This window comes from Orbicella faveolata, unplaced genomic scaffold (assembly GCF_042242905.1).
Source record: "Orbicella faveolata isolate gen_17 unplaced genomic scaffold, um_ofav_v1 contig_25, whole genome shotgun sequence".
In the NCBI taxonomy this organism is placed as follows: Eukaryota; Metazoa; Cnidaria; class Anthozoa; order Scleractinia; family Merulinidae; genus Orbicella; species Orbicella faveolata.
In genome coordinates this window covers 15,205,001-15,217,779 of record NW_028301553.1, presented here as the reverse complement: position 1 = coordinate 15,217,779, position 12,779 = coordinate 15,205,001, and the positions used below count along the sequence as shown (strand labels likewise).

The following is a 12,779-nucleotide window of genomic DNA, read 5'->3' as shown; positions in this document are numbered from 1 at the left end:
TTTTACGGTACCGTTAAGGGTATTGAGCCCAAAAAAAATGACGATAGATGATGTTTGTTTTAGAATTGGTACCTCTTGGAGATGAAAAAAAAATTCAAGCCACGCCCACAAAGCAGGATCTTGGTACCTCTTCGGGTTTTTTTTTTTTTTTTTTCAAAATTTCCGACGAGTACCCCAGTCCTCCGCTGACATTCACTGTTGCTTTGAGAGGCCCTCTCTGTTGGGTGACCTAAATTGTAATTTATTACCAGACATCGTCGATAATAACTCTTCCCACCTTGAATATTATGGATATTTATGGTCTGACTCAACTGATCACTGAACCTACTCGAAATACGAGTCCGAGAATGAGATTGCCGCGAAAATTATTACTGCGCAACTCAAGGGTCGAGACATTTTAATTGGCTTATCGCAGTTTGCAGATCTTTGACTTGGGTTTTAAAATAAAATCACGTTTTTGTGGATAACTCGTCCGCGTTTTAAGTTTTCAAATTAATTTTTCATAGAAAATTCAGATAAAGTAAAAGTCTTGAATTTGCTGTGAAAAACATTTTTTGGACAAAAATCAGCCCTTGAAGGTCTAAAGTAACCTTTCAAAAACAACTATCGGCCTACATCTGTTATACCTGCTGTGGCCAAAATCTTTGAAAACTTTGGCATATTGTACAACATGAATTGGATTGGATTTGTAAAACATGGCCGAGGTTTGCTCAACTCTTTAATTTTTTTCTTTTTTGTTCGTCCATCATAATTAAAAATTTACGTTTCACGGAACCGGAGCAAAGTCCAGAGATCATAGCAGGATGTTCTGCGCGCCAGTTAAAACGCACTTGTTGTTGACCTTTGACCGAACTAATTTTGCAGACTTTAATTTCGAGGGAAAGTTACGGCACTGCGCACAAATGTTCTACGTTCCCAGGTGTTCAAAAGAAGCAGGTATGCTAAGTTTCCATTGAGTGTGGTTAGCTCGAGTCCTCGCAACTAACTTGTCTAACTATCCGAGATGTGAAAGACAAGCCAGCTAATGGCTTTAAAGTTTTCAGAATGTGTCCTAATTGCTGAAAGGTAACTTCTGAAACAAACCACACAACTGACTGTTTATGAAGCTTCGTAGCAGGGGTAAACTGTAGGAAAGGTGAAGAAAGAGCGAGGATAAGGTGAGGGGCGTTTTTCGCCTCCCCCCTCTCCCCCCCCCCCCCACCTCCCTCCCCTACCACTTCCCCGTTTACGCCTGCAACGCACGCTGGATTGCTTTTACTATCGTCACTCTTTCATGACCAGATCTCCGGCAGAGGTGTAATAGAGGGGTTTAAGGGGAAGTGGGTGAGAGTTCCATGGGGGTTGGAGTGATCAAGTTCGCAATTAAAGCGTGCATGGGTGTGAAATGTGGATGATATGGTGGAGCAAGGCGTTACAAAAACATAGGGAGGGGAGGGTCGTTAGAAAAAGGAGAAGACTGGCAGAGGGGGAAACTGAGTGGAAAGTGTAAAAGGAGGAGTTGACGATGGAGGATATAACAATAAATCGAAGCTCCGGTAAGAGTATAAAGAAGAAAGCAAGCGCAGTAATTGAAAGGTAAATGTTGAAATAGAAGATAAGCCGAAAAAAACGAATTATATGATGGTTTGCATGTAAAAAGAGAAATTTTAACACTTGCTTAATCAAATGTCATTAAAGTTTTTCGAGCCAAGGACTTCCCTTTTGATTAGAAAATGAACGTCCGACCAGTGCGCTTAGATTGCAACAGAAAATTTGGCCGAGTGACGCATTGTAAGATAAAGATAAGATAAGAACTTTATTAATGTGTCGAAGTCGCTAGCATACAATGTATACTAATTGGGGACACCTAACTACGATTACTTATCTAATAATTAATAAAATATGAAATACGTGTACGTATGTAAGTGTTTTAAAACATATATATAAAACAAACAATGAGTCATGCGGTAAGATCAAGTGTTAGTTGTTACATAAAGAACAGTCTTTACAAGTACTGTCCAGCAGGCTTGTGAAATCAACCAATTTGATGCGCTTTTTAAAAGTGTGCAATGATTCAGATTCGGTGATGATTGAAGTCGACAAAAATGATCTACACTTCGGAATGATACAAGTTCGTTCTGAGCCGCGCGGAATTCTCAGCGATATGCTAACAGATCGTAGCAGAAATAATGGAGATGCGAAAACCCTGAAAGCCTAAATAAGCGATAAGAGAACTATAAAAAATACTGAAAATGGTATAGGTAACAACTGGCTTGGGTTTGTTAGAAATCAAGTTGTGTTGGTCATTGACTTTTGTATCATTTGGTGGCTCCTAAAGGAGCCGTTTGTTTTGGCGCGAAACCCACAAAGTGAGTTTACTTGCTGCTGGTGTATTTGGTCACAGCCTTGGTTCCTTCACTCACGGCGTGTTTGGCCAGTTCACCGGGCAGAAGCAGCCTGATGGCGGTCTGGATCTCGCGGGAGCTGATGGTTGATTTCTTGTTGTAGTGGGCAAGGCGGGAAGCTTCGGTGGCGATGCGCTCGAAGATGTCGTTGACAAACGAGTTCATGATGCCCATGGCTTTGCTGGAGATACCAGTGTCAGGGTGAACTTGCTTCAACACCTTGTAGATGTAGATAGCATAGCTTTCCTTTCTTTTTCCCCTTCTCTTCTTCTTTCCATCAGCTGCGGCCTTTGCCTTACCGGCTTTCTTCTCGCCTTTCTTTCCTGCAACTTTGGGTGCCATGTCTGTAGATGAGAATGGATTTGAAATACCTGACAACTCGACGTAACTCGTATTTATACAAGAAAGACTAAAAGATCGATTAACATACGGATCGAAATTTGCGATCAGTGATTGGTCAGCCTGATAGCGTATTACAATACTCTGACAAACCTCGAGGTTAATACTCTTTTGAATGCATGCAAATACAAAGGTCCTTTGAAATGCTATATCGATCAACAAAGATTTGATTGGTGCTTTTCGATCCTTCTTGCATAAAAAATAAGCTACAAATATCACGATCTGAGACTAGTTTTGCTAATCTTCTACAACTTTCGTGAAGGCAAATTCAAATCAAACATGTCTGGTCGCGGTAAAGGAAAGGCAAAGGGCACTAAGTCCAAGAGCCGTTCATCCCGAGCAGGGCTTCAGTTCCCAGTTGGTCGTATCCACCGTCTTCTCCGCAAAGGCAACTATGCTGAGCGTGTTGGCGCCGGTGCTCCAGTTTACTTGGCTGCCGTGCTCGAATATTTGAGCGCCGAGATCCTGGAGTTGGCGGGCAACGCTGCTCGTGACAACAAGAAGACAAGAATCATCCCCCGTCACCTTCAACTGGCTGTCCGTAATGACGAGGAGTTGAACAAACTGCTCGCCGGTGTCACCATCGCACAGGGAGGTGTTCTTCCCAACATCCAGGCTGTACTTCTGCCAAAGAAGACCGAGAAGAAAGCCAAAGCTTAAATAAGCTTTAAATCACAACAAAAACGGCTCCTTTAGGAGCCACCAATTATTACAAAAGTCACGATCAACAAAAATCTTTGTTTCATTTTACTTTCCGTAGGGAAATACACAATCCACAATTTTTTTTAGCAGAATTGTTCTTTCGGTTTTGCGATCAATATAGCAGTGCCACAAGGAATCAAACAATTAGATCAAATATTTTTCCTTAAGCAATAGTAAAACCTGAAAATAGCGCACCCCACCCTAAGTTACTGCTTTTTTATATATCTCGTAGTTTTACCGCTCGCAAAACTGAACCTTTAATAATAACATAGTCTTTCTTTTCCCGCCGCTACCGCATACACTTTACGAATTCAGTCCTTGTATCAACACAATCTCAACAAATGCAAATAGAATTTCAGTTAGCTTGCGGCTTTATTCTTTATCATGCTAATAGTTGTTCAAGCGACTGTGCGCGCGTTCACGCTTGAGTAAAAAGAGCGCCCAATTGTAAATTTGGTGTTAGTTAATAACGAACTTTCTTGGCGAAAATTTTCTTGGGTAGTTTTAAGCCTTCTGAATAATAACCGTAAAGATATTACCGGCTTGCATTACTGAACAATTCCACCTAGTTTAGTTTTCTACTTTTAAAATAAATCTAAGACCAACAAATGACTGGTTCATTTGGTTAACTGAGCTCTAAAGTTTATAATTGACCTCTTCAGAAAAGCCCTTCGAAGGTTTGTTACCCTGCGCGCAGAATCTCCTTCCATCTTCCTAGACTTGGGGTAAAGGTTTGTCATATCGAAATTCGGTTTAGTTTGAAAGAGAACTGGAATTCAGACTCAGTAAATGTTTCTGTCTCTTTGATATGCCTTGACAGGCCAACATGGCGGCGTTCAGGTTATGCCCAGATCGTGGCGAACAATTAAAATACCGTAAGAAGCGTGTAGTGAAGTAGTCTCTCTAAAAGACCTAAAATGTCGGGGAAATTTTCAAGACTATTACCCATAGGGAGATGATTTCTGTTTGGTTTTATCCAGTTGAAGTTACAAACACAAATACCTTGAAGGACCAAAGATTTTGGAGAAAGATCGAGAAAAATATAAGTTCAATCTTTACAATCTGTTCACCAAGTTTGCTTATCATCCCCGAGTTTAAAGATATGTCAGACATGTAGGGATACTCAACAGAAATGTTAAAGAAAAATATTGATTCTATTGGTCATGACTTCTGAGAGATTTGGTGGCTCCTAAAGGAGCCGTTTGTTTCGACAGTTTGTGTTTGAAGACTGTGCAGTCTAACCGCCAAATCCGTACAGAGTACGGCCTTGTCGTTTCAGAGCGTACACCACATCCATGGCTGTCACAGTCTTTCTCTTGGCGTGCTCGGTGTATGTCACAGCATCACGGATCACGTTCTCAAGAAAAACTTTGAGAACACCGCGAGTCTCCTCGTAGATCAGGCCAGAGATTCTCTTGACACCGCCACGGCGAGCAAGACGACGGATGGCTGGCTTGGTAATGCCTTGGATGTTGTCACGAAGGATCTTTCGGTGACGCTTGGCGCCCCCTTTCCCTAGACCTTTGCCTCCTTTACCGCGACCAGACATGTTGATTGCTACTCGTGTAACTGAATTAAAAACTTGACCGCCTTTTCTGTTATTTATAGGCAGACGTATGACCTCTCAGGAAACGTAGAAATATTTCGAATTCTATTGGTTGAATTAAGACAACAGAGACCTCATCATGCATAGTGCATATTAATAAGACCGATCACAAAACACGAGTTGAGAGCCAAAGCAACAGTTTGACTCTGGCTTACTTAGATCAAGGGTAACATGAAAAAGATGAATTGCTCTTTCTTATAAGTAAAGTAAACACCACAGACTAAGATGCTATTGCAACATATCTCATAAGTGAACCATCGGTGAGTGTTTGACCTAAAACATGAAAACTTATATTTTCGGATCGAAGTACGAATACAAATTTTGTATGGTGTATTTGCCAGCCAATAGAATCGTTCCCTTTTTCACCAATCAGCGTTAAGCCCGCCAATGTATAAACAGTTTTATAAGTGTCGAACACTTAAACGGAAAATATAGTTCTTGTTCTATATTCTCGTGAACTTCCCAATGGCTCGTACAAAGCAAACTGCTCGTAAATCAACTGGCGGAAAAGCTCCACGCAAACAGCTCGCCACAAAGGCAGCTCGTAAGAGCGCTCCTGCCACCGGTGGAGTCAAGAAGCCTCATCGATACAGGCCTGGCACAGTCGCTCTTCGTGAGATCCGTCGTTACCAGAAATCCACCGAGCTGCTGATCCGCAAGCTGCCTTTCCAGCGTCTTGTGCGAGAAATCGCTCAGGATTTCAAGACCGATCTGCGTTTCCAGAGCTCCGCAGTGATGGCTCTTCAAGAAGCTAGCGAGGCTTACCTTGTTGGTCTGTTTGAAGACACCAACTTGTGCGCCATCCACGCCAAGCGCGTCACCATCATGCCCAAGGACATTCAGCTAGCCCGCCGAATCCGTGGAGAGCGAGCATAAAGTGGATTACATCCCTCACAATACAAACGGCTCCTTTAGGAGCCACCAAATCAGTAAAAGGCAATGACCAACATGAACCTGACATAAATCATGAAAAGTTCGCTTTTGTTGAAGAACGATAAAAGATCAAATCTTTCTATGATTGCTGGCATAAGCACATTTTAAATCATTTCCTTTCTGTGGAAATGCTATTGCCATTTTCTCTTTCTTGCTCAGATTCTCTGGCAAAATTATTTTCACTTTAAAAAATGAACAGAATTTATAGAAATCTTTTTATCAAAAGACGGTTTGCTAATCAGCGTTCGCCATTTAGCACCAAAGTCATTCGGGCGCGCGTCCCTTAAATGATTCTTTCTGCAACATTGTATCTTTGAAACCCTATTATTGAACGTACCTCTTTCAGTTGTAAAAAAAAAAAATAATAAGAAGTTTTATGATTGATTCATTTTGTACATGAGTTTCCGCCCTTTTCTTATTCTCTCAGCCGACTAGATCTTCCAACAAATCTTGGCGCCATAATTAGTGATGGAAGATCCGGTTTCAGTTGGAGTTGTTACAAGTTCCCAAAGTTTACAGAACTTTGGGATGAAAAATACTGTATGCCATTCCCTTCGTTCTATCCGAGGCATTTCTAATCTTAAATCATAGTACACAACTCGTACAACTCTTCGCCTAGCGATCAACAGCGTTAAGAAATTTGGCGCTTGATATATACAAATATACGTTTGCAACTTGCAACTGGGCACGAAATCTCACATCATACCAATGTTATTGACCCATGGCTATTCACTCCTTGAAGTCGAGGGTTTGAAAGTCCTACTACTACAGTATTTAAGTCATTTAGGCTTAAGGAAAAAAATTGCGCTTTATTATTCAGGAAATGTTCGTTAGATAAATTTGCGCGAGTCAGTATTGGTGCATATACTGTACAAATGCATGAAGATATATACCCATTCAGTGTTTCGTTCTCTTTACCAAAATCGTAGCATTGCAAATCTCAGATTACAGGGCCGTTGGTTATTCTCAAATACTCCGCATGCCTCTGAATTAATTTTTGATTTTCACTCACTCAAAGAACTCAGAATTCAGACGTGATGTCCTGTTTTGTGTACATTTGCTAAAGTCAAACGGAGTGATCTGCAAATGCATGGCGGCCTCATAAGACTGTCCTTGTTATTCAAATAAACGCGAAGCTAAGCAATTGAAAATTAACTATAAAGCCAAATTTTCTTAGCAAAATTTAAGCAGTAGGAGTTCTATTTTCTTAAAATCTTCCCAAATCTAATAAATAGCAAACTTAATAAGAGTTAATTCGCTAGAAAGACAACATGTTCTTTTGAATCTCACCGTTTTGTAAACTTTCAGGCTTTCAATTTGACTCTTTGCCAGCCTTTGACCAAATATCGTTTGTATCTATAACTTAGGAAAAACCTTAGCAACACATTTTAAGGCTGAGATTGAAAAAGTTTCAATACCATGCCGTTTTATTGCAGAAAACGATAGGGAAACTAGCACAGAATTGGAGGACGCCATTTTCTGCGGTCCTGTTTCCTCGGTGGTCCGCATGCAGCGCATAAATAATAGCCGCACCGTCGACCGAGTATTTTGAGTCTTCAGCTCCGGACAGCAAGTTCCCAAACTGCAACATGTCTGAAACAGCAAAATCCCCCGCTAAAAAGAAGCCGGCAGCGCCTAAAAAGCCAGCCGATCATCCACCTTATTTAGAGATGATCAAGGCTGCAATTGCAGCGCTGAAGGAGCGAAGCGGTTCTTCCCGCCAAGCCATCGAGAAATACATCAAAGCCAACTACAAGGTTGGTGAGGTTGGCTCGCACTTGAAGATGGCTTTGAAGAGAGGCGCCACCAGCGGAAAGCTTGTGCACACCAAGGGAGTTGGTGCTTCTGGCTCCTTCAAGTTGCCCAAGGAGGAAAAGAAGGAGAAGAAACCAAAGAAGAAGCCCGCTGCAAAGAAGAAGCCCGCCGCCAAACCAAAGAAGCCCGCCGCCAAGAAGGCGGCGAAGAAACCAGCGGCAAAGAAGGCAGCAAAGAAACCAGCCGCGAAAAAGCCAGCAGCAAAGAAACCCGCAGCTAAGAAACCAGCAGCAAAGAAGCCGGCAGCTAAGAAACCTGCCAAGAAAGCGGCCAAGAAACCCGCGGCCAAGAAACCCGTGGCCAAGAAGCCTGCCGCCAAGAAAACGGCTAAAAAGTAAACTGCGACGCTTCACCAAACAAAACGGCTCCTTTAGGAGCCACCACATACAAAAAAGTGATGACCAACAGAGCAAACAGAATACTCTCGCTTATGTTTATATATTTGTATTTTAGTTTCGTTTTCAATCGCTTTCAATACGCTCTTCGATAAATCTTTTGACATTGAGATATGCAACCTCGTTCCCAGGGCTTTTTCCCTGGCTTGGGGCGGGAGAAAAGGCCCTGGAAACAAGGTTATACCTGAAGCGCAGCCGTTAGCCTGTGTACTGCCGCCCCCTCCCGTCAAAAAAATCAAGGAGGGAGAGGTCTGTCTTTCCAATTATGGGAGGGGGCGGCTGTACATAGGCTACGTAGCTTCAGTTACAGCGGAACTTCTCTATGGAACGATCAAGGGCATTAAATAACTTTGCATAGTTACACCTCCAGATCAGAATAAACAAACGTCATGCGTTATTTCGGGGCTTCATGAACGACGGAGGCTTTTTTGTGTGGTTTCCGGATCCTGTCGAAGGCGTGGACGAAAATAACATATCCCAACTGCCCCATATATTACCTCTGTCATAATCTGTATACCCTACAAGGACGGCGTGCATCATGCATGTATCTGTCATCCTCTGCGCTGCTCGGAGTCGCGAGCACAACTTTCTTTATAAAAGTGCCCTTGAACTCTGAGAACTGGGAAGGAATAATTATCCTACCTAGAAAACGAGAATTTCCAGGTCCCTTGGGAAGATATATAGCCTCTTCCAGGCGTTCAATTAGTTGGGGCACAGCGCGAACAACGGCGAGCGAAAAACCGCCGCACTTTTCCTTTATTTTTTCGCTCGCCGTTTATGCCTGAAAGAGGCTTGAAGATATATAAATCCTACTGCAACCCTGACGAGCAGTCCATGTGAGACAAATAGAGAAACGGAAAGGACATCGACAGTGTGGAAGGAGCAGATTTAACCTGCCATGAGGCGTATTTATTTTGAGTGGCGATTGGAGAGAAAATCGCTGGTTTTAAGCTCTGAAAGCGCATTGGACGGCGTTTGGTGCTGTCGGTGGCCATCAACTTCAACCCAGCACGTTATCACGTGACCCGACCCAAGCCCCTCCCTCTGCTTTGTTTTGAGAATGGCTCCTGGATGTTTTCCTTTGAGGAGAACGCTATGAGTCCTCGACTCATCTGTATATTTTGCACGAAGTGCGAGCGTTCATTTGTTTTTGCAAACACTCCAATGTAATCGAATGAATGTTATGAACATAGGAGAGTTTTATGTGGGCTGAGGCCTAGTGCAATCCTTCAATCGCGTTTTACGGATGTGACAAGTTTCCCGTGGGCAGCTTCAGAGTACCAGAGTACGACAGAGTAGTGGTTGAAATACATTGGTGCGCTTGCGGTCGTAAATTCATCACTTTGGAGAGTTAAAATGGCGTACGGACTGGACGATATTGATTTAGCTTCACTGAAGGTGAGTAAATGTTCGCTTTTTCCCTTTATAATCTCGTTTAGCTGTTTAAATTGTCGGATCGCAATTGATAACCATAAGCTTAAATTTCTTGGCTTGATGAGACTGCTTTGCCGGTGAAGCCAATTTCTTGTCAAGTGAGATTTTTGCGTCGTGGCGAAGACTTTGAACGAAGCGGCTTGTTAAAGATCAGTGAAGTCGTGGTGAACTTTTTGTGATGTCTTCATGTGACATAATTTCTTTATTGTCATAAACCTGTGAATTCCCTTGTCTAGACGCCAACATGAATTCCCCTACCAACTGTTCTTTATCTTTTTCGTTATCGCGTTTGTAATCGATGAGAATACTTTAGTAATTACGTATTACGTTTTATACAGGATCCTGCCGGAATATTTGATTTAGTGGAAGTCGTTGGCAATGGAACTTATGGCCAAGTACATAAGGTAACATCAGAACGTGTTTTGCAATATTTCTTTTCACTCCACACATTCTCCACTTGTCTTTCATTTTCCATGTAAGCTGAAATTTTTCGTGCATTACTATTTGGTTTTACAAGGTGATTCATCTTTGAAAATTCTGAAAGTTGATCCCATCACGACCAGCTAGTAACAAAAAACGTTGTCATGTTTAAGATATATGTAAAACATCTGCAATAAGTTACTCGAGAACTTTCGCCTGTCTGATAATATTTATGTATCGTATTTATTTATCTACTTTATGGCTTTTTTATTGTCATTGAAATTCTTAGAAGGCAGATAGTTGCTGCCTTAGTTGTTAAGCAGGATCTTTGCTATGTTAAGCAGTTGTTACAACTGTATTGAAGAAAAATGTTGTGTGATTTTTGACAGCAATACTTTTTTGCCCTTTGATCGGATACTTGATATAAATTATTGACGTTCTGTGTTAGTGTGTGTCTCCTTCTGGGACTTTTGAATACACCATAGCCTTGCAAACATAAGGATTACACTATAAAGAACTATAAGTTAGAAGTTATGAAATCTGAACACTTTATTTTGACTTCTTCAATTACAATAATATAACTACAGAGATTGGGAAGATATTGGTCATTTGATCCCATGTTATGTTTCACCTCCTACATTGCAACAGTTTTTTTTCACAATGGCTTGCCTGCTTTTGCCCCACAGCGAGGACTCTTGTATTACCCGTGTGGCTTTGTTAGTAATTCGAAGGTGGAAATTGTGTTTCACATTCCGTCTTTGGCAATTCTTTCTTACAAAAGACTTTGATTACAGTAATCACCAACATTGACGATTTTTCTCAAAAAATTATGTAACCAAACTTTGGCCTTTTTGATAAGAAATAATTTGAAAACGTTTTTAAATATAGTTGCTCACTATATGATTTAATTATTAATAATTTATTTAAGTACAGTATATAAATAAACAAATATGATTGGTCAACATTTGCAACTTCTGCTCTGTACAGTACACATCATCAATAAATTTTTTTTTTTTGCTAATGGAATATTATGGTCATTTTGATACATTACTCTATTTTGAAAATTAAATGTTTTTTGGACTGTGTAACATTCCAGCACAGCATGTTTCTGAAAAGTATGTTGTGGAAAAGTATCTTCTGTCATGCTAAGATTTTGAAATATGATCAAAATTTGTAAAAGTCCAAGTGTGAGCTACCAATATGATGACAAGTCAATTTACTTACAATATTGTAAATATGATGTTGGTGTTCCTAAGTTGCACACTAATATTGCAGAATCAATGTAACTATACAATATACTGTTGTAAAACAGTCAATTAAAGTAAAAGGTCAGTAATTTACAAAGGAAGCAAGGAGAGGATCCCCCTTGTGGAAGAAAAAGTGAGCTACTCCAAAGTGGCTTGTCTCCCTAGGCCCTTAGTGACCAGACCAGTAATCTAAACATGATGTACATAAAGGTGTACAACTAAAGTTTGCATTTTGTCTCTTTATACCAACTAAAAGTTGATCTGTCTTGTTGCTAGATTTATCATAAAAAAACAGGTTAATAACCTTTTTTGTCATGTAATATCTACCCTCACACTTTATAATAATAACAGGAAGGGAGGGTGGATGACAAAAACTCATTTTTGTAACAAGATCATTTTGTTTTTGTACAAATTTACTTGTAAACACAGGGTCGTCACAAAAGGACTGGGCAGCTGGCAGCTATTAAGATCATGGACGTTACTGAAGTAAGTGTTACCATTTGTAGATCTTCGTTTTTGTAGTGTTATTGTTATTACTTTTACAGTGTGATTGCCTCGCTAGCTTTGCCACAGCAATGCAACAAGAACTTGTTTTCACCTTGTGTAAATGTGCATGTATGTAAGGGACAAAAAGGTGAACATCAAAGAATGCTGCATATTCATTTGGATTTCTTTTTAAAGAGGGTTTTTTTTTTTACCTTTCCAGGATGAAGAAGAGGAAATAAAGCTAGAAATAAATGTTCTGAGAAAGGTATGCTACAGGCCCTGTCCAGACATGTGTTAGAAGGTTGAATTAGATACCAATTGATTTGAAGGGGTGTGCGGAATAAAGCCAGTAATTGACTTTTGGAAAATTTTGAGGCAGCAAGGACTGAAACACCTACCAGCAATTTTCACAGTTTACTCTGATTTTAGTTATTGTCTAAAAAGTACTAGTAGTCATGACTAGTGCTTTTTCTAAGACAATAGTGAAGACAAGGGTAAAGTGTAATAATATCTGAAAGATATTTCAATGCTGTTTACCTCAAAGTTTTCCAAAAGTCACTCGGCACTCTATTCCATGCACCCCTTCAACTGATGAGTTCATCAAAGGAGAGAACCTTAGTTAAATGTATCTCTAGAAGCCTTTGATAACTAGAGAATGAACATTTGCATCTTACAAACTCAAGTTAAAGTCTCGAAAAAGAGAATTCTCTGGAGATTCACTGTTTCATGTTCTCAAACTTTCAACTGTTTCATTCCAAAATTTATAATTTGAACATGCCTGTCTTCCTAGTTGCTCTTAAAACTAGATTTTTGTTTAAATGATACAGTCATAATTAACATGTTTTTTTCTTCTTTAGTTTTCTCATCATCGTAACATAGCCACTTACTATGGAGCTTTTGTGAAGAAAGGCTTACCAGGACAAGAAGATCAGCTTTGGGTATGAAAACAAGTGCTTGC

General features: G+C 40.4%; 5 protein-coding genes and 1 pseudogene across 5 annotated transcripts in view; 4 read left to right on the top strand and 2 right to left on the bottom strand.

Annotated features, from left to right (window-relative positions):
* Positions 1-1,768: 1,768 nt before the first annotated feature.
* Positions 1,769-2,803, bottom strand: LOC149109123 (histone H2B.1 pseudogene; annotated as a pseudogene).
* Positions 2,804-3,040: 237 nt separating this feature from the next.
* On the top strand, positions 3,041-3,668 carry LOC110042065 (histone H2A). Its single transcript, XM_020747399.2, has one exon. The coding sequence runs from the start codon at positions 3,063-3,065 to the stop codon at positions 3,441-3,443; it is 381 nt and encodes a 126-aa protein (XP_020603058.1). The 5' UTR covers positions 3,041-3,062; the 3' UTR covers positions 3,444-3,668.
* A 952-nt stretch (positions 3,669-4,620) lies between these two features.
* On the bottom strand, positions 4,621-5,055 carry LOC149109122 (histone H4). The gene has a single exon (XM_089294882.1). The coding sequence runs from the start codon at positions 5,032-5,034 to the stop codon at positions 4,723-4,725; it is 312 nt and encodes a 103-aa protein (XP_089151008.1). The 5' UTR covers positions 5,035-5,055; the 3' UTR covers positions 4,621-4,722.
* Positions 5,056-5,534: 479 nt separating this feature from the next.
* LOC149109121 (histone H3) lies at positions 5,535-6,395 on the top strand. The gene has a single exon (XM_089294881.1). It carries the CDS (start codon positions 5,557-5,559, stop codon positions 5,965-5,967), a length of 411 nt encoding a protein of 136 aa, XP_089151007.1. The 5' UTR covers positions 5,535-5,556; the 3' UTR covers positions 5,968-6,395.
* A 1,153-nt stretch (positions 6,396-7,548) lies between these two features.
* LOC110042042 (histone H1-like) lies at positions 7,549-8,648 on the top strand. The gene has a single exon (XM_020747374.2). It carries the CDS (start codon positions 7,614-7,616, stop codon positions 8,175-8,177), a length of 564 nt encoding a protein of 187 aa, XP_020603033.1. The 5' UTR covers positions 7,549-7,613; the 3' UTR covers positions 8,178-8,648.
* A 625-nt stretch (positions 8,649-9,273) lies between these two features.
* The window catches only part of LOC110042041 (serine/threonine-protein kinase mig-15-like), a 22,123-nt gene continuing 18,617 nt past the window's right edge, over positions 9,274-12,779 (top strand). Inside the window, exons 1-5 of the mRNA XM_020747373.2 lie at positions 9,274-9,632; positions 10,007-10,072; positions 11,765-11,821; positions 12,042-12,086; positions 12,679-12,759. Of these exons, the coding sequence (XP_020603032.1) occupies positions 9,591-9,632; positions 10,007-10,072; positions 11,765-11,821; positions 12,042-12,086; positions 12,679-12,759 (291 nt within the window). The 5' untranslated portion in view covers positions 9,274-9,590. The remainder of the gene's footprint in view (positions 9,633-10,006; positions 10,073-11,764; positions 11,822-12,041; positions 12,087-12,678; positions 12,760-12,779) is intronic.